This window comes from Lethenteron reissneri, chromosome 16 (genome assembly GCF_015708825.2).
Source record: "Lethenteron reissneri isolate LAM-NWPU_2019-01 chromosome 16, ASM1570882v1, whole genome shotgun sequence".
Classification (NCBI taxonomy): domain Eukaryota; kingdom Metazoa; phylum Chordata; class Hyperoartia; order Petromyzontiformes; family Petromyzontidae; genus Lethenteron; species Lethenteron reissneri.
The window spans coordinates 15,884,212-15,900,510 of NC_083794.1; the positions used below are offsets into that span (position 1 = coordinate 15,884,212).

Below are 16,299 nucleotides of genomic sequence, written 5' to 3' on the forward strand. Positions count from 1 at the left end.
TTATGTGTGTCTATGTGTGTCTGTCTTTTTGGTCTCTGTGTGCGTGTGTGTGTCGGTGTGCGTGTGTGTGTCGGTGTACGTTTGTGTGTGTGTACGTGTGTGTCAACCAACGTGTGTGTGTGTGTGTACCAGTCGGAGGATGTACCGATGTATGTGTGTGTGAGTGTATCAATGTACGACTATAGTACTTTAATAATCCACTGCTGGATGAAGGCCTCCCCACGCCATGTTGGTCACATGGGTTGTGTGATCATACCTCACCACGCTGGGAGATGCGGGTTGGTGAAGCGGGGAGTGGAGCGGGGCACGACCGGTTCGGATTATGACTCGCCACTCATGTCAGCCGTGGCCGGGATTCGAACTCAGGTGGCCGGATTAGTAATGCAGCGCGCAAGTGTGTGTGCCTCTTTACCGAGGTAATGATGTGTTGACCTGCATACGTTGTTAGTACCTGTCTGTGTAAGTATTATATCTGCGTGCTGACACCTATTGTGCACCAATATGTGTGTATGTACCCCTGTGCTGGGTCACGTAGCCCGCATGCCCAGCCACCGCATGCCCAAGAAGCTTAAGTTTGGCCGCATAGAGGGGGCTAAACGGGCTGGAGCAGAGATGGAGTGATGCGGTACGGGAGGATGTGGAGCTGAGTGGACTTGCCGATGACTGGTACCAGCGGTGTCAATATCGGCCTCGATGGAGGAGGCTCGTGAAGGACGCTACTGGTCAGTTGGAGGCAGTCGCCCTCCAGCAACAACGGAGGGCGGAGGAGCGACGCTCACAACAACGAGCGGAGCGCCCGGCGGCTAAAATATAGCAAGTTGGCACAGTAGGGGTAAAGCTGGTGCATCTACCAGTCATCTCAGACAGCCAACCTATGGCACCTGGGTCTGTCCCGAGACCACCTGCCAGCGAGCCTTCGACACTTCACGTGTCCTCTAAGGGGCACCTAGCCTGGCACAGGCGCCGTGGTGACGTCACTGTCACTCAGTGGCTAATGACGCGGGGTATTGGTACTGGTGTTTGTGTGCATCTAACAATGCAGTGCGCGCGCCAAGTCTGTGTCTATTCCCATGTTGATGAGTGTATCTACCCATGTCTGTATGTACCCATGTGTGTATGTACCCATGTCTCTGCGTGTACGTACAGCCGCGCGTGTGTGCGCGTGTATGTCACGTGTGTATAGCAATACGTATAGCGAAACTGTTACTTGAAAATGTTACGTCCCCCCCTTCCCCCGCGCAGGGGGGCTAAAGGGGGGCGGGACCCCCTAATTTAAACCTGTGGAGTGGAGAGAGAGCGGACAGGCGGTGTGAGATCGCTGAAGTGCAGAGTAATAAATACAGTTCTGTGTTTCTCTTTCGAGCCTCCCGTGTCCTGTCTCTCTCTGGACCGCGAGTACACGCGCGTCCGCACACCACGACTGCCCGACTGCCCAGATTCACAAGATTATCACGATTATCAGACGCTCCGTAAAGGAAGCCGCACCCTCCCCCACCACCCCAGAGTTGCTATACAAAGTAAACATTTGACTAATTTGGTATCATTTGCAACGCACGGACACCCCATATTATCAGACGCTACCCCGATCACATGGACAAGTGCGTCTTATAATCCAGAAAGTAAAGTAACCCTTCACCCCTAACCTTTAACGTAACTAACTCTAGACCAAGGGTCAGCAACCAAAACAGCAAGAATAATTGTATTTGTAATTCTGTAGAACAACCATTAATATTTCAAGAGCCGCAATGCGTTGTGAATGTGAGCCGGTCCTGAATAGAAACACCATCACGTGACAGTCTTCAAGAGCCGCCGGCTGCCGACCCCTGACCGAGACCCACCTCGACTCGAACCCTGAACCTCGAAACACGGTCCACCGACCCCTGCTCTCGACCCTAACAGCAGCCGTGCCGCGGTGGTTATGCGCTGGCTATGTGCGTGGCTATGCGGTGGCTATGCGCTGGCTATGTGTGTGGCTATGCGGTGGCTATGCGGTGGCTATGTACTGGCTATGTGCAGGCTATGCGGTGGCTATGCGGTGGCTATGTGCAGGCTATGTGCAGGCTATGCGCTGGCTATGCGCTGGCTATACGGTGGTTATGCGGTGGCTATGTGCAGGCTATGCGCTGGCTATGCGCTGGCTATGCGGTGGCTATACGGTGGCTATGTGCAGGATATGCGCTGGCTATGCGCTGGCTATACGGTGGCTATACGGTGGCTATGTGCAGGCTATGCGCTGGCTATGCGCTGGCTATGCGGTGGCTATACGGTGGCTATGTGCAGGCTATGCGCTGGCTATGCGATGGCTATATGGTGGCTATGCGGTGGCTATGTGCAGGATATGCGCTGGCTATGCGCTGGCTATGCGGTGGCTATATGGTGGCTATGCGCTGGCTATGCGCTGGCTATGTGTGTGGCTATACGGTGGCTATGCGGTGGCTATGTGCAGGCTATGTGCAGGCTATGCGCTGGCTATGCGCTGGCTATGCGGTGGCTATGCGCTGGCTATGCGGTGGCTATGCGCTGGCTATGCGCGTGGCTATGCGCTGGCTATGCGCGTGGCTATGTGCTGGCTATGCGCTGGCTATGTGGTGGCTATGCGCTGGCTATGCGGTGGCTATGCGCTGGCTATGCGGTGGCTATGCGGTGGCTATGTGCTGGCTATGTGCGTGGCCCCAGCAGCAGCCCAGAGCTCTGGGCACAGCCACGGGTGGAGGGGAGCAGCCACCCGAGTTCGATTCCCGCTCGCGGCCACCAGCACCGGTGACGATTGTCTGAAACGCTCCTGGGCCTCCCCTAGGTCGACTCAGGCCTCAAATGAGCACCTGGCGTAATGTGTAAACATCGCCACTGGGGAGACGAAGGCGGCCCGGCGTGGTGGTGGCCACCCACCCCCTCGCGCGCCGCCCTTCCTCGGTGCTCCTCGCAAACAGCGCTTGCCCCAACAGTCCGAGGCAACACGCGAGGTCTTCGTCTTTAGTCGCTGTGATGGCAGTCGCAGTCGTGGTTATGGTTGTAGTAATGGTCATGGTGCGGAGGATGGCGGTGGCATTATTGTTCTGGTCGTGGTGGTAGTGGTAAGGACGGTGGTGGTGGTTGTGTTGGTTGTGGTTGTTGTGGTGAGTACAATTCGCGGTTGCCAGTGCACTACCGAGCCACGAAAGCAGAGGGCGGAAGAGCCGAGATCAGAACAATCTGAAAAATCACTTCGGTGCACTGCCCTCTGCCGAGTTCATAAACACGACCGCATCGCTGCACATTCGTCAACAACAATATAGGTGACGCTTCGGGTAATGGCTCGTCTTCATCAGATACAAATAGACAGGCCGGCACAAACGGCGCTCACTAAGATATACAGAGTCGATACGAGTCAATACGCGTATTCAACTGAGCAAGGATGTAAGGTACAAGTCGAACGGCAGATCGTTGTGAAGTCACCGATGTAAGGATCGTCACTTTGTGAAGTGACAAGGGGTGCCACGTCACTTGGGGTGCACTTTGTGAAGTGACAAGGCGTGCTCACGTCACTTGGGGTGCACTTTGTGAAGTGACAAGGGGTGATCATCGTCACTTGGGGTGCACTTTGAGAAGTGACAAGGGGTGATCATCGTCACTTGGGGTGCACTTTGAGAAGTGACAAGGGGTGCCACGTCACGTGGGGTGCACTTTGTGAAGTGACAAGGGGGGATCATCGTCACTTGGGGTGCACTTTGAGAAGTGACAAGGGGTGATCATCGTCACTTGGGGTGCACTTTGAGAAGTGACAAGGGGTGCTCTCGTCACGTGGGGTGCACTTTGAGAAGTGACAAGGGGTGCTCACGTCACTTGGGGTGCACTTTGAGAAGTGACAAGGGGTGCCACGTCACTTGGGGTGCACTTTGTGAAGTGACAAGGGGTGATCATCGTCACTTGGGGTGCACTTTGAGAAGTGACAAGGGGTGCTCATCGTCACTTGGGGTGCACTTTGAGAAGTGACAAGGGGTGCTCATCGTCACTTTGTGAAGTGACAAGGGGTGCCACGTCACTTGGGGTGCACTTTGTGAAGTGACAAGGGGTGCCACGTCACTTGGGGTGCACTTTGAGAAGTGACAAGGGGTGCTCATCGTCACTTGGGGTGCGCTTTGAGAAAGTGCCGCCGAGGTCCTCTTAACCCCAGGCGGGTTGTCAGCGTGTCCTTGCGTCAGCTCTACCTCTGTTGATGTGTTATGAATAAGAGGCATTGCCCGAAACGTCGCATATTACGCGAGCGCGCATTCTGCGTGTTGCCCTTGTGTGGGTTCACTTTCCCATATCCCCTCGCGTTACTGAAACCTTATCCCTCACCCAACCGAGCCCCGAACACCATCATCAGTATACCTACCACCAATACCAACCCTATCCCTAATACTCGCCATGACGGTAACCCAAACCAATCCCTAACCCCAGCTCCATCCTATACCGAACCATATCAACTCGCACTCACCCGATCCCTCACCCCAAACACGAATCATACGCCCTAACCCTAATCACATACCTTATCTAAACTCCTAAAGCTAACCCTATTCCGCACGCCAACCATATCGCTAACTCAAAGTCTAATCCTTTTTACTCACCCTGTCCTCATTCTGAACCACTTCGCCACCAGTTGTGAAGAATGTAGACAGACCCACGTGGTGCACGTGGGGGCGCTGTATGAGTCCATGGGTCTCTGTGTGAGTCTATGGGTCTCCGTGTCAGTATATGGGTCTCTGTGTCAGTCTATGGGTCTCTGTGTCAGTCTATGGGTCTCTGTGTGAGTCTATGGGTCTCCGTGTCAGTATATGGGTCTCTGTGTCAGTCTATGGGTCTCTGTGTCAGTCTATGGGTCTCTGTGTGAGTCTATGGGTCTCCGTGTCAGTATATGGGTCTACGTGTCAGTCTATGGGTCTCTGTGTCAGTCTATGGGTCTCTGTGTCAGTCTATGGGTCTCTGTGTCAGTCTATGGGTCTCTGTGTCAGTCTATGGGTCTCTGTGTCAGTCTATGGGTCTCTGTGTCAGTCTATGGGTCTCTGTGTCAGTCTATGGGTCTCTGTGTCAGTCTATGGGTCTCTGTGTCAGTATATGGGTCTCTGTGTCAGTATATGGGTCTACGTGTCAGTCTATGGGTCTCTGTGTCAGTCTATGGGTCTCTGTGTCAGTCTATGGGTCTCTGTGTCAGTCTATGGGTCTCTGTGTCAGTCTATGGGTCTCTGTGTCAGTCTATGGGTCTCTGTGTCAGTATATGGGTGTCTGTGTCAGTCTATGGGTCTCTGTGTCAGTCTATGGGTCTCTGTGTCAGTATATGGGTGTCTGTGTCAGTCTATGGGTCTCTGTGTCAGTCTATGGGTCTCTGTGTCAGTCTATGGGTCTACGTGTCAGTCTATGGGTCTCTGTGTCAGTCTATGGGTGTCTTTGTAAGTTTGTGTATCTTTGTACGTCTCTGAGTCATGGGGTCTCTATGTAAGTACAGTAAATGTTGACGTAAGTCTTTGGGTTATTGCGAAATGTCATGGGGTCATTATGTAATTATGTGGTCTTTATGTAAGTCAATACGTCTACGGGTCTCTGTGTAAGGCTGTGGTAATCGGCGTCACGGCCGTAATCGACTTGTGTGGAGTTAGTGGCCACATCCTAACGACTGCAATAAAACAGCTGAGGCTTTCACTGCATGTAAACACCACCACCACCACCATCACCACCATCACCACCATCACCATCACCACCATCACCACCACCACCATCACCACCACCACCACCATCACCACCACCATCACCACCACCATCACCACCATCACCACCACCACCATCACCACCACCATCACCACCATCACCACCACCATCACCACCACCACCATCACCACCATCACCACCACCACCATCACCACCATCACCACCACCATCACCACCATCACCACCACCACCATCACCACCATCACCACCACCATCACCATCATCACCATCACCACCACCATCACCACCACCATCACCACCACCACCATCACCACCATCACCACCACCATCACCACCACCACCATCACCACCACCATCACCATCATCACCATCACCACCACCATCACCACCACCATCACCACCACCATCACCACCACCACCATCACCACCACCATCACCACCACCATCACCACCATCACCACCACCATCACCACCATCACCACCACCATCACCACCATCACCACGCTGACGCATCACGCCGGTGTCCCGCTGCGCCCTGTCACACACGCGCGCGTGTATTTGTGAGGAGCGGTGGCGCAGTGGTTAGCGCGCTGCGCTACGAACCCGGCCGCCCGAGTTCGATCCCCACTCACAGCAGAGGCGGACATCTGAATCGGTCAGAGGCCTCCTGGAGGACTCGGCCTCAAATGAGTGCCTGATGCGGGGAGACAAAGGCGGCCGGGAAGTGGTGTGAGCCACCTCCTCGATATGCCGTGCCAGCCCTCTTCGTACGTGCCGCTCACTCACAGCACTTGCCCCAGCGCTCTGGTGAAGGCTACGCGGGGCACCTTTGTCTTTGCAGCTCCGCGAGCTCAGGGCGGTGGCTTGGCACCACGTGCTCCGCCCGAGCCCCTCCCCCTTTCCACCCCTCCCCCCTCCTCCTCTCCGCCCCGCCCCCCTCCCCCGTCCCCGCCCGGGAAGCGCGCAGCGGCGATCGCTTCGCGGGTCCGTCTCGCGCTCAGCGCCCTTCTCCTCCTCCTCCTCCGTCTCCTCCTCCGTCTCCTCCTCCTTCTCCTCCTCCTCTCACTCCTCTGTCTCTCGCAGCAGCAGCACAAGGCGATTCAGCAGCAGCAGCAGCATCATCAGCATCATCATCAGCAGCAGCATCATCAGCAGCAGCAGCATCAGCAGCAGAAGGAGCAGCAGCAGCAGAAGGAACAACAAAGCTGATCGCCCCCGATGGAGGCTCGCCAGTGTGATGCTCTCTGAGCTGAGCCGAGTTCAGCCCGAGTCTGGGGCCCCCCACGATTCAGCATCAGCGTCATCATGCAGCCCCCCCCGCGGAAGGTAAGATGAGCCCAGCCGGGGGTCCCGGGGATGATGATGATGGTTATTGGGGGGGGGGGGGGGGGTGCATGGAGTAAGAGTCAGCAGCAGCATCAGCTGTGTTGTGGTCCCGCAATGCACGAGACCACGTTTGTCTTTCGCGTTTATTTAAACAACAAACAACCACAACAACAAGGATACACATCTACATCCCGTCAGCCACACGACCCTTTTGGGAGGTCATCTTCGTCATCATCAACGTTGGTTAAACCCGGGGGGGAAGTCGTCTGGACCGGCCTTGCTGGAGCCAATGTGGGACGTATCAACTTGATAGACGCACATTGTGGGCCGGTTTCGACACTCGGTGTCTCATCAGCAGCGCCAGGCTTGCTCGAGCTGGCGAACGAGGCGATGTTCATGGGCAAGGAGCCCCCCCCCCCCGCCCTCTCTTTAAGATAGGGGGCCCCCCTCGCTCCACTGCTACTCTACTACATTACACAATGCTCGCTGGTGGTCGCTGTCACTTGTTTGGGATGAGGCCCAGAAAGGTCGAAACCAGGCCACAGCGTGCCTGCTGTTCCTGCGGCTGGATGCTCGTGGTCTGGAAGGCCAACACGGGCTGATGGACTGAGTCGTGTTTGTATGGGGGCGGTTTGACCATACTTCACCACGCTGGTCATGCCGTGATTATGCAGAATCCGTGCCCTTTAGCCGCTCGTAGAATCACCATCGATGCGAGTGTGGTGGAGCCGGGATGATGATGATGAGGTGCTGCTGCTGGGGGGGGGGGGAGAGTTGGCGTCTCACTCTGACGGCGTGGTTATGGGAGCAGCAGCAGCTGTTGTTGTGGGAGTGGTGGTGAAGTTGTGGACATTTTGTGGAGGTTGTTGTTGTTGGTGGTGTTGTTTTTGTTGGAGTCACGGGGGTTGATGGGGAGAGTGAAGTGGTGGGTGACTGGGATGGGGGGGGTGGGCAATGTGAGGACACAGATGCAGAGATGATTGATGGGTCCCAAACGTTGGATTGTTATTAATCGTAATTCTCCATCCACTGCTGCTGATGTGCGGGCCAACTCCATACTTCACCACGCTGGTCGAGCATAGGAGTTCAGTACAGTAGCGGAGTTTTTTTTTGCCACGCTACCCTCTGCTGCCCACGTGGTAGCCACGCAAGCGCCTGCGACAGCCTCTGCGTGGTGATCGCATTCCAAGCGCTATCCAGGCTCATCTATGCTTAGCTTCTGACGTTATCGCTCGCCACTGATGTTAGCTGTGTACGGGAATCTAACTCAGGTCTCCGGGTGCTAACCACTGCACTACCGCTGCCCCTTAATCTACGATCCCGTAATAATTATACTCAGCAGGTGATCTGCTTCTGCGTCCTCTTGAGGTGTGAACATGCGTGGCAGACAGGAAGTGGTGCTGGTGGTGGTGCTCCTGATGATGCTGGTGGTGGTTGTGGAGGTGGTGTTGATGATGATGCTGTTGGTGGTGGTGCTACTGATGATGCTGTTGGTGTTGATGATGATGATGCTGCTGGTGGTGATGATGCTGGTGGTGGTGATGATGCTGGTGGTGGTGCTGGTGGTGGTGGTGGTGCTGATGATGCTGCTGATGATGCTGCTGGTGGTGGTGGTGCTACTGATGATGATGCTGGTGGTGCTGATGATGATGATGTTGGTGGTGGTGATGATGCTGCTGCTGGTGGTGATGATGCTGCTGGTGGTGATGATGCTGGTGGTGGTGGTGCTACTGATGATGCTGCTGATGATGCTGCTGGTGGTGGTGGTGCTACTGATGATGATGCTGGTGGTGCTGATGATGATGATGTTGGTGGTGGTGCTGATGATGATGTTGGTGGTGGTGGTGCTGATGATGATGATGCTGCTGGTGGTGGTGGTGCTGATGATGATGCTGGTGGTGCTGATGATGATGTTGGTGGTGGTGCTGATGATGATGATGCTGCTGATGATGATGATGCTGGTGGTGCTGATGCTGGTGGTGGTGGTGCTGCTGATGCTGCTGCTGGTGGTGGTGCTGATGATGATGCTGGTGGTGGTGGTGCTGATGATGATGCTGGTGGTGGTGCTAATGATGATGATGTTGGTGGTGCTAATGATGATGATGTTGGTGCAGCTGATGATGCTGTTGGTGCTGAAGATGGTGCTGCCGCTGTAGCTGATGGTTGTTGTGTTGATGTTTATAATATCGACACGTGGGAGTAGTGACACTCACATTGTGTTGACGTCGCACACACTCGGCAGTGATGGTGATGATGCTGGTGGCAGCACTGCTACAGAGAACACGTTGAGTAATAATAATACATCGTGAGGTGTCGTAATGACAGCAGTGGTCCTCACACAGTCATGAAGCTAAGCGTGGTGACGTCCAGCAGTTGTCCAGGAAAGCTTCGTGGCGTCTGCGAACTCTTGACCACGAGGGATCCCGCTTCATTCCTTTTGAATTAGAATGTAAATACAACTCACAACATTGGTGATTAACGCTGTGCGGTGTGCAAACATCAGCACTGGGGAGACAAAGGGCGTAGTGCTGGCCACGCCACCGGCTCGTGTGCCATGCCGGCTTCAATAGGTGCTCGCTAACAGCACTTGCCCCAACAGCCTGTTGACGGCTATGCGGGGAATCTTTGGCTTTGTCTCATCCATTGTTTACATTCCTAAAACAAATAGAGGAACACGCGTGCGCTCGTGCGCTGCGTTTGGGATAGGGCCGATGCCATCGGTTTAACGGTTAAATAAGAAATTCAGTGCACACACGCACGCACGCACACACGGGTTTTATATTCACCGTGTGGAGGCTGGCTATACAGGGGATATTCATCTTGTATTGGTGGCAGCAGTGATGGTGGTGGTGTTGGTAGTGCCGCTCGCTCGTGGCGTTGATGGTGGTGGCGATGGTGGTGGTGGTGCTGATGGTGGTGGCGGCGCTGATGGTGGTGGCGATGAGTGGTGGTGGCGCTGGTGGTGATGGTGCTAATGGTGGTGTTTGTGACACGCTCTGGTGTTGTGGTGCAGGCGAAGGTGACGCAGGAGGTGCGGTGCGCGCAGACAGAGCAGCTTGCGCGGCTCACGGCCAAACACCAGCAGGAGAGCGACCTCCTGGAGGACATCCGGTGAGACGTGCACGCGTGCCTGTTCGTACGTGTGTGTACGGATGTGTACGTGTGTGTGTACGAGTGTATGTGCGTGTGTGTACATGTGTGTGGGGAGCGCTGGTGCGGTCGTGAGCACGCTGCTCTATGAACCCGGTGACCAGAGTTCGATTCCCGCTCGCAGCGTCGGTGAAGATGATCTGATTATCTGAACCCGTCCTGGGCCTCCGCTTGGTCGACCCAACCTTAATGACATTCGCACGGCACGGCAGGCCGCCGTGCCGTGCGCCGTGCCGTGCGCCGTGCCGTGCGCCGTGCCGTGCGCCGTGCCGGCCTTCGGAGGTGCTACTCGCTCATGGCACTTGTCCCAAAAGTCTCGCAAGTGGATCGGGGCGGCGATGATGTGTGTTATTGTTGTCGTGCGTGTGCGTGCGCATTCGGGCGTGCCAGCTGGTCACAAGGCTGGCTCTGTGTTGGCGCCGAGCGATATTTAATTCCTGTGAGAGCGCTGCTCTGTGTGCCCGTGCGCGTTCGGTTGACACGGCGCGTCGCTGCACAAGCTGGCACGGCCTCGAGACACAACGCAACACGAAGTGGAACCACGGCGCAGCACGGCCTGACACACAGCCTACACACATAGCCTCTACACACACAGCCACTGCACACACACAGCCTACACACACAGCCTGACACACACAGCCTGACACACACAGCCTACACACACAGCCTATACACACAAAGCCTCTACACACACAGCCTCTACACACACAGCCTACACACACAGCTTACACACACAGCCTCTACACACACACAGCCTACACACACAGCCTACACACACAGCCTGACACACACAGCCTGACACACACAGCCTGACACACACAGCCTGACACACACAGCCTACACACGCAGCCTCTACACACACACAGCCTACACACACAGCCTACACACACACACAGCCTACACACACACAGCCTCTACACACACACAGCCTACACACACACAGCCTCTACACACACACAGCCTACACACACAGCCTACACACACAGCCTACACACACAGCCTGACACACACAGCCTGACACACACAGCCTGACACACACAGCCTACACACACAGCCTGACACACACAGCTTACACACACAGCCTCTACACACACACAGCCTACACACACAGCCTACACACACAGCCTGACACACACAGCCTGACACACACAGCCTGACACACACAGCCTGACACACACAGCCTACACACGCAGCCTCTACACACACACAGCCTACACACACAGCCTACACACACAGCCTACACACACAGCCTACACACACAGCCTGACACACACAGTCTATACACACAGCCTGACACACAGCCTGACACACACAGCCTACACACACACAGCCTCTACACATACACAGCCTACACACACAGCCTACACACACAGCCGCTACACACACAGCCTGACACACACACAGCCTCTACACACACAGCCTACACACACAGCCTACACACACAGCTTGACACACACAGCCTACACACACAGCCTACACACACACAGCCTACACACACAGCCACTACACACACAGCCTGACACACACACAGCCTCTACACACACAGCCTACACACACAGCCTACACACACAGCTTGACACACACAGCCTACACACACAGCCTACACACACAGCCTGACACACACAGCCTACACACACAGCCTACACACACAGCCTACACACACAGCCTACACACACACAGCCTACACACACAGCCCACACACACAGCCTATACACACAGCATGACACACACAGCCTACACACACACAGCCTACACACACACAGCCTACACACACAGCCTACACACACAGCCTGACACACACAGCCTACACACACAGCCTGACACACACAGCCTACACACACAGCCACTACACACACAGCCACTACACACACAGCCACTACACACAGCCACTACACACACAGCCACTACACATCACCTGACACACAGCCGATAAAATCACTACCACTTTGTGGGGAGGTCAACAGTGGGTTGTCTTTTGAATAGCCCCCCCCCCCCCCACCATAGGAACGGGGAATTTCCACCGCCGGCTCAGCGCCGCGAACGGGAGATAAGCGCCGTCTCGATGGCCGTCACCAGCCGGTGTGCGCTGATGCGCTCGACTTGGTGGAGCGCGCGGGTCGCTGGCTCTTTGGATGCCGCTGCGCCGGACGGGGAGGGGGGTCACGCTCTGCTTGGAGCTCGCCTCGTGTTTACCGGCGATGTCGTAGACCCCGGGGCTTGCGTCACGCGAACTCCGGGTTTGGGAAATTGCGACCACGTAGACGAAAGTGAGGTCATCCTTGCGCCACGAATCCGTGCGGATTCCAGCCGTGGGCTGGGGGCCGGGGGGCTCGGAGGGCTGGGTGGGTGGCGGCTCCCACCGGGACGGTGCATGGAATGTTCGTTCATTACAAACAGTCAGGGGCTGATCTCATCTGGGATTAAATCATTTCCGATCTCTTTCTCAAATCACACAATTGGGATTTGTAGCCAGTAAACCTGAGAATGTTGGTCCCAACGTCAAACCAACGTTGGCGTTTTGGATCTGTGACTTGTGCTGCCACGGCCCACGCGGTGTGGGGTCGCCGTCATCCAGCAGTGGATTAACAAGAGGCGTTGTGCTGGGTGACGGGGCTTGATTGTGCTACGTGCCACCAGCAGCAGCGGCAGTAGTAGCGGCATCCCTCTCTAAACAGCCTCGCGATCGCTGCTGCTGGGAGTCGTCAAACGACCCACTGTCACTACGACCTAATGACCGAGTGAGTGACCCAGTGAGCGACTGGGCGAGTGGGCGGATGGGCGGATGGGCAGCAGAGCTGACTCGACAGCATGTTCTCGTTTTTTAAAGAATCTGAAAAATTCCTGGCAGGAAGCCACCAGCTGGAGGATGCGTGATCCATCGCCGCGTGTTTACTCTGCAGTGCAGTGTGACTCCGTCCACCAACCACCCACCAACCACCAACCAATCACTCATCAACCACCAATAACCACCAACCGAACACAATTCAAGCACCAACCAAACACCATTCAACCACCAACCAAACACCAACCAATCACTACCCAAACACCAATAACGACCAATAAAACGCTCACCATCCACAATCAAAACACTTCACAGTCCACCACGGGCTTGATGAGGGCACGGAGCGTTAACTCCGTCGCACTCCACTTGGCACGGCCGCCGTCGTGAGCTGGTGGCGGTGAGCGGACACCTGAGCGCACACCTGAGCGCGCGCTCGCCCGCGCGCTTCGCCTGCGCGTCGACGCGTGTGACTGGGCACGATGGTCACGCAGTCGGCGTGCTGTGAATAAGGCCTCGATACACTGTGCGTGTTTACACGTTCCACGGTGTAGGTGTACGTGAGTGTATACGTGTGTACACATTTACGTGAACGTGCGTGTGTGTATGTACGATATATCAACGTTACTTGACACCTTCAACACCTTGCAAACGATCCGTGTGCAAGGTGACCTGTTTGCAAGGGGCTTTCAAGGTGAAATATTTCCTTTAAATAAATAATAAAACTACCGCGTGGTGGTTTATGATGGTAGGGTGGTGGGGGGGAGGGGTCGGGGGGGGGGAGGAGTCGGTCCGGGCGGCCTGACCCCGAGGGCGGACAGCGTGGGCCACTGTTCGTGCCGAGTGTCGCGCTGGACTTTGGCCCAGGGCCAGGAGGAGACGAGGTGCAGGAGGATAGCGAGACATTGAGCGTCTGCGTGTGTGTGGTCGTGAGTCCTGGTGATGCGTCCCAGGGTTAAGGGTCGTGCCGTGCATGTCATCCGGCGCAAGGTCCGACGTTTGGCTTCCCCGCGTCGGCAGCTTCGTCGTGGTCGAGGAAGCCGCTGGCATGTGGAGCGACGCTTTGGACGTCGCGTCGAACAGCGGCAGCTCATCCCACGAGAAAACCTGCGCAGGAGCGCCCCCGAATCTGTTCACGCAGTGCCGAGCAAAGGTGGCACAGTCCCGATAGCCTGGGTTGGACTCTAGGCCACGGCTACCACGAGCTGGCCGCTGGCCCTGTCCTGGGTAGTGGCGCAACTCTCGAGTGTGAAGTTGGTGCAACTGCACCGGGGCCCATGCCAACCACGCTACACCCCGAGCCCTACTCCTCCCTTTGTCTGAGTGCGTAGAGTTCGCCAAATCCATGGCAGCCTTAAGAGGCGCTCGCTCGCAGCTCTTGCCAGTACAGGCTGCACCTGCAGGCGTTGCGGGTGGACTTGCGTCACCAGCCTTGGCGATACGGCGCCACCGCGTGGACCTTGAACGTCGATCGTGAACTCTCTCCCATGATAAGGGACCCCCGTCCACGTCTCCGCCCCCACCCCCCTCCCGCCCCCCTCTCCTTTTTTCCGCACTTCCCCCCCCCACCCCCATTCGCATTCCTCGGCGGGGTTGCCGCTGGCCCCGTCGTGACGATTGTGTTTATTTTGGGACGGTTAAGGCGGTGGCCACGTGCGACCACCGCCCGCGTTCCGAGTGCTGGGCTCGCGCTGGTGATGTCACGGCCAGGAGCTGTCTGCTCTCACCGCAGTGTTCGGGGCTCCCGGTGTCTGCGTTGGTGTCGATTTCTCGGTAAAAGTTTTATGGAACCGCACCGCCCCCGCTACTACACGGCGGATTAAATCGACACGCGTGGATTCTCACCGGACGGTGGGGGGGGGAGCCCAGGGTGGAACCAGTGATGGAGTGGCAGCCGCGGGGCTGGCCACACGGGGAGATGCTGGAGGGTTCCCAGGGTGTCTTTGACGTCTCGGCCTACTCGTGCCTTTGACACTTGCAGTCGCTGCCCTTGTGAATCTCGCTACCTCGTCAAATCTCCCCACTCGTCTGGGCCACCATTGAAAAGGAGCCCCTTGGCTCCACGAGCATGTGCGTCGCCCCACAGTGAGCTCACTGCCGAGCGAGAGAGAGAAAGATGTGTTGTCCCCATGGCGATGTTTCAAGTGGTCCGCAGGGCCCCGCACCGCTTCAGCCCGGCTGCCCCCGAGTCCTCCATCCTGCCAGATGAGCTGATATCGAGGATGGCCCAAAAGTCATGGCACACAGGGTTATTATATTCATTTTAACAAATGGTCAAACTAACTTCGATTGGCATTAATGCATGCATGTACGTACCATTTATCTTTTGAAATGAATTTAATATTTTTTTCGAATATTACAGCAGCTTTCTTTAGCGTGCATAACGAATTAAATTCGTTTTTAGGCAAACTAAGGGGGCAAGTTTCTTCAATGCCGCCCTCCCAGCCCCCCCCACCTCTCCCCCCCCAGCAGCACGGATGGGTGACAGCACAGTTGTTGTGTGATGGACGGGTTGTGTGTGGTGGGGCAAATTGTGGGTGACTCCCACCTCGTCCAGAACGTGGCAGGGTAGGGCCCAACACCATCTGGTGGGACCCCCAGAGCTTCATCTCGTGGGGGTCTCAGCAGGGGTGGGGGTCCCAGCAGTGGGTAGGTGGTGGGTAGGTGGTGGGTGGATGGTGCGTGTGTGGGTGGTGTGTGGGTGGTGCGTGGGTGGGTAGGTTGTGCGTGTGTAGGTGGGTGGTGCGCTGCGTGGGTGGTGCGCTGCCGTGGCAGTTTGTGGAGTTCAATTTGTTCCTCTCGGTCCGCAGGTCGTTCTGCAAGCAGCGGGCAGCCATCGAGAAGGATTATGGACAGGTAAGGCCACCTGTATGCACACACACACACATATCTGTATGCACACACACACATATCTGTATGCACACACACCTGTCAAAAAACAAAGACAAAGATCCCCCGTGTAACCTGTAACAGACTAATCTAGATTTGCCCCAACAGTCTGTTACAGACTGTCGGGGCAAGTGCTTTTAGCGAGCACCTATGAAGGCCGGGATGGCACACGAACGAGGGGGTGGGTGGCCAACACCACGCCCGGCCGCCTTTGTCTCCCCAGTGCCGATGTTTACACATCGCACCAGGTACTTATTTGAGGCCGAGTCGACCTAGGGGAGGCCCAGGACCGGTTCAGATAATCGTCACCGGTGTTGGCCGTGAGCGGGAATCAAACCCGTAGCGCAACGCGCTAACCGCTACACTACCGCTCCCCACACACACACAGACACACACCTCTACGCACACCAGGGTGTGCCACTCACTGCATATGAAAAGAAGTCTCAGTGTTGTAGGTTGTCTCCCTCCTC

At 56.1% G+C, this 16,299-nt stretch overlaps 1 protein-coding gene across 1 annotated transcript in view; it reads left to right on the forward strand.

The window, feature by feature from the left end:
* The first annotated feature begins 6,717 nt into the window (after nt 1-6,717).
* LOC133343091 (F-BAR and double SH3 domains protein 2-like) overlaps nt 6,718-16,299 on the forward strand; it is a 61,874-nt gene continuing 52,292 nt past the window's right edge. Inside the window, 3 exon segments of the mRNA XM_061552594.1 lie at nt 6,718-7,011; nt 10,025-10,122; nt 15,751-15,796. Of these exon segments, the coding sequence (XP_061408578.1) occupies nt 6,991-7,011; nt 10,025-10,122; nt 15,751-15,796 (165 nt within the window). The 5' untranslated portion in view covers nt 6,718-6,990.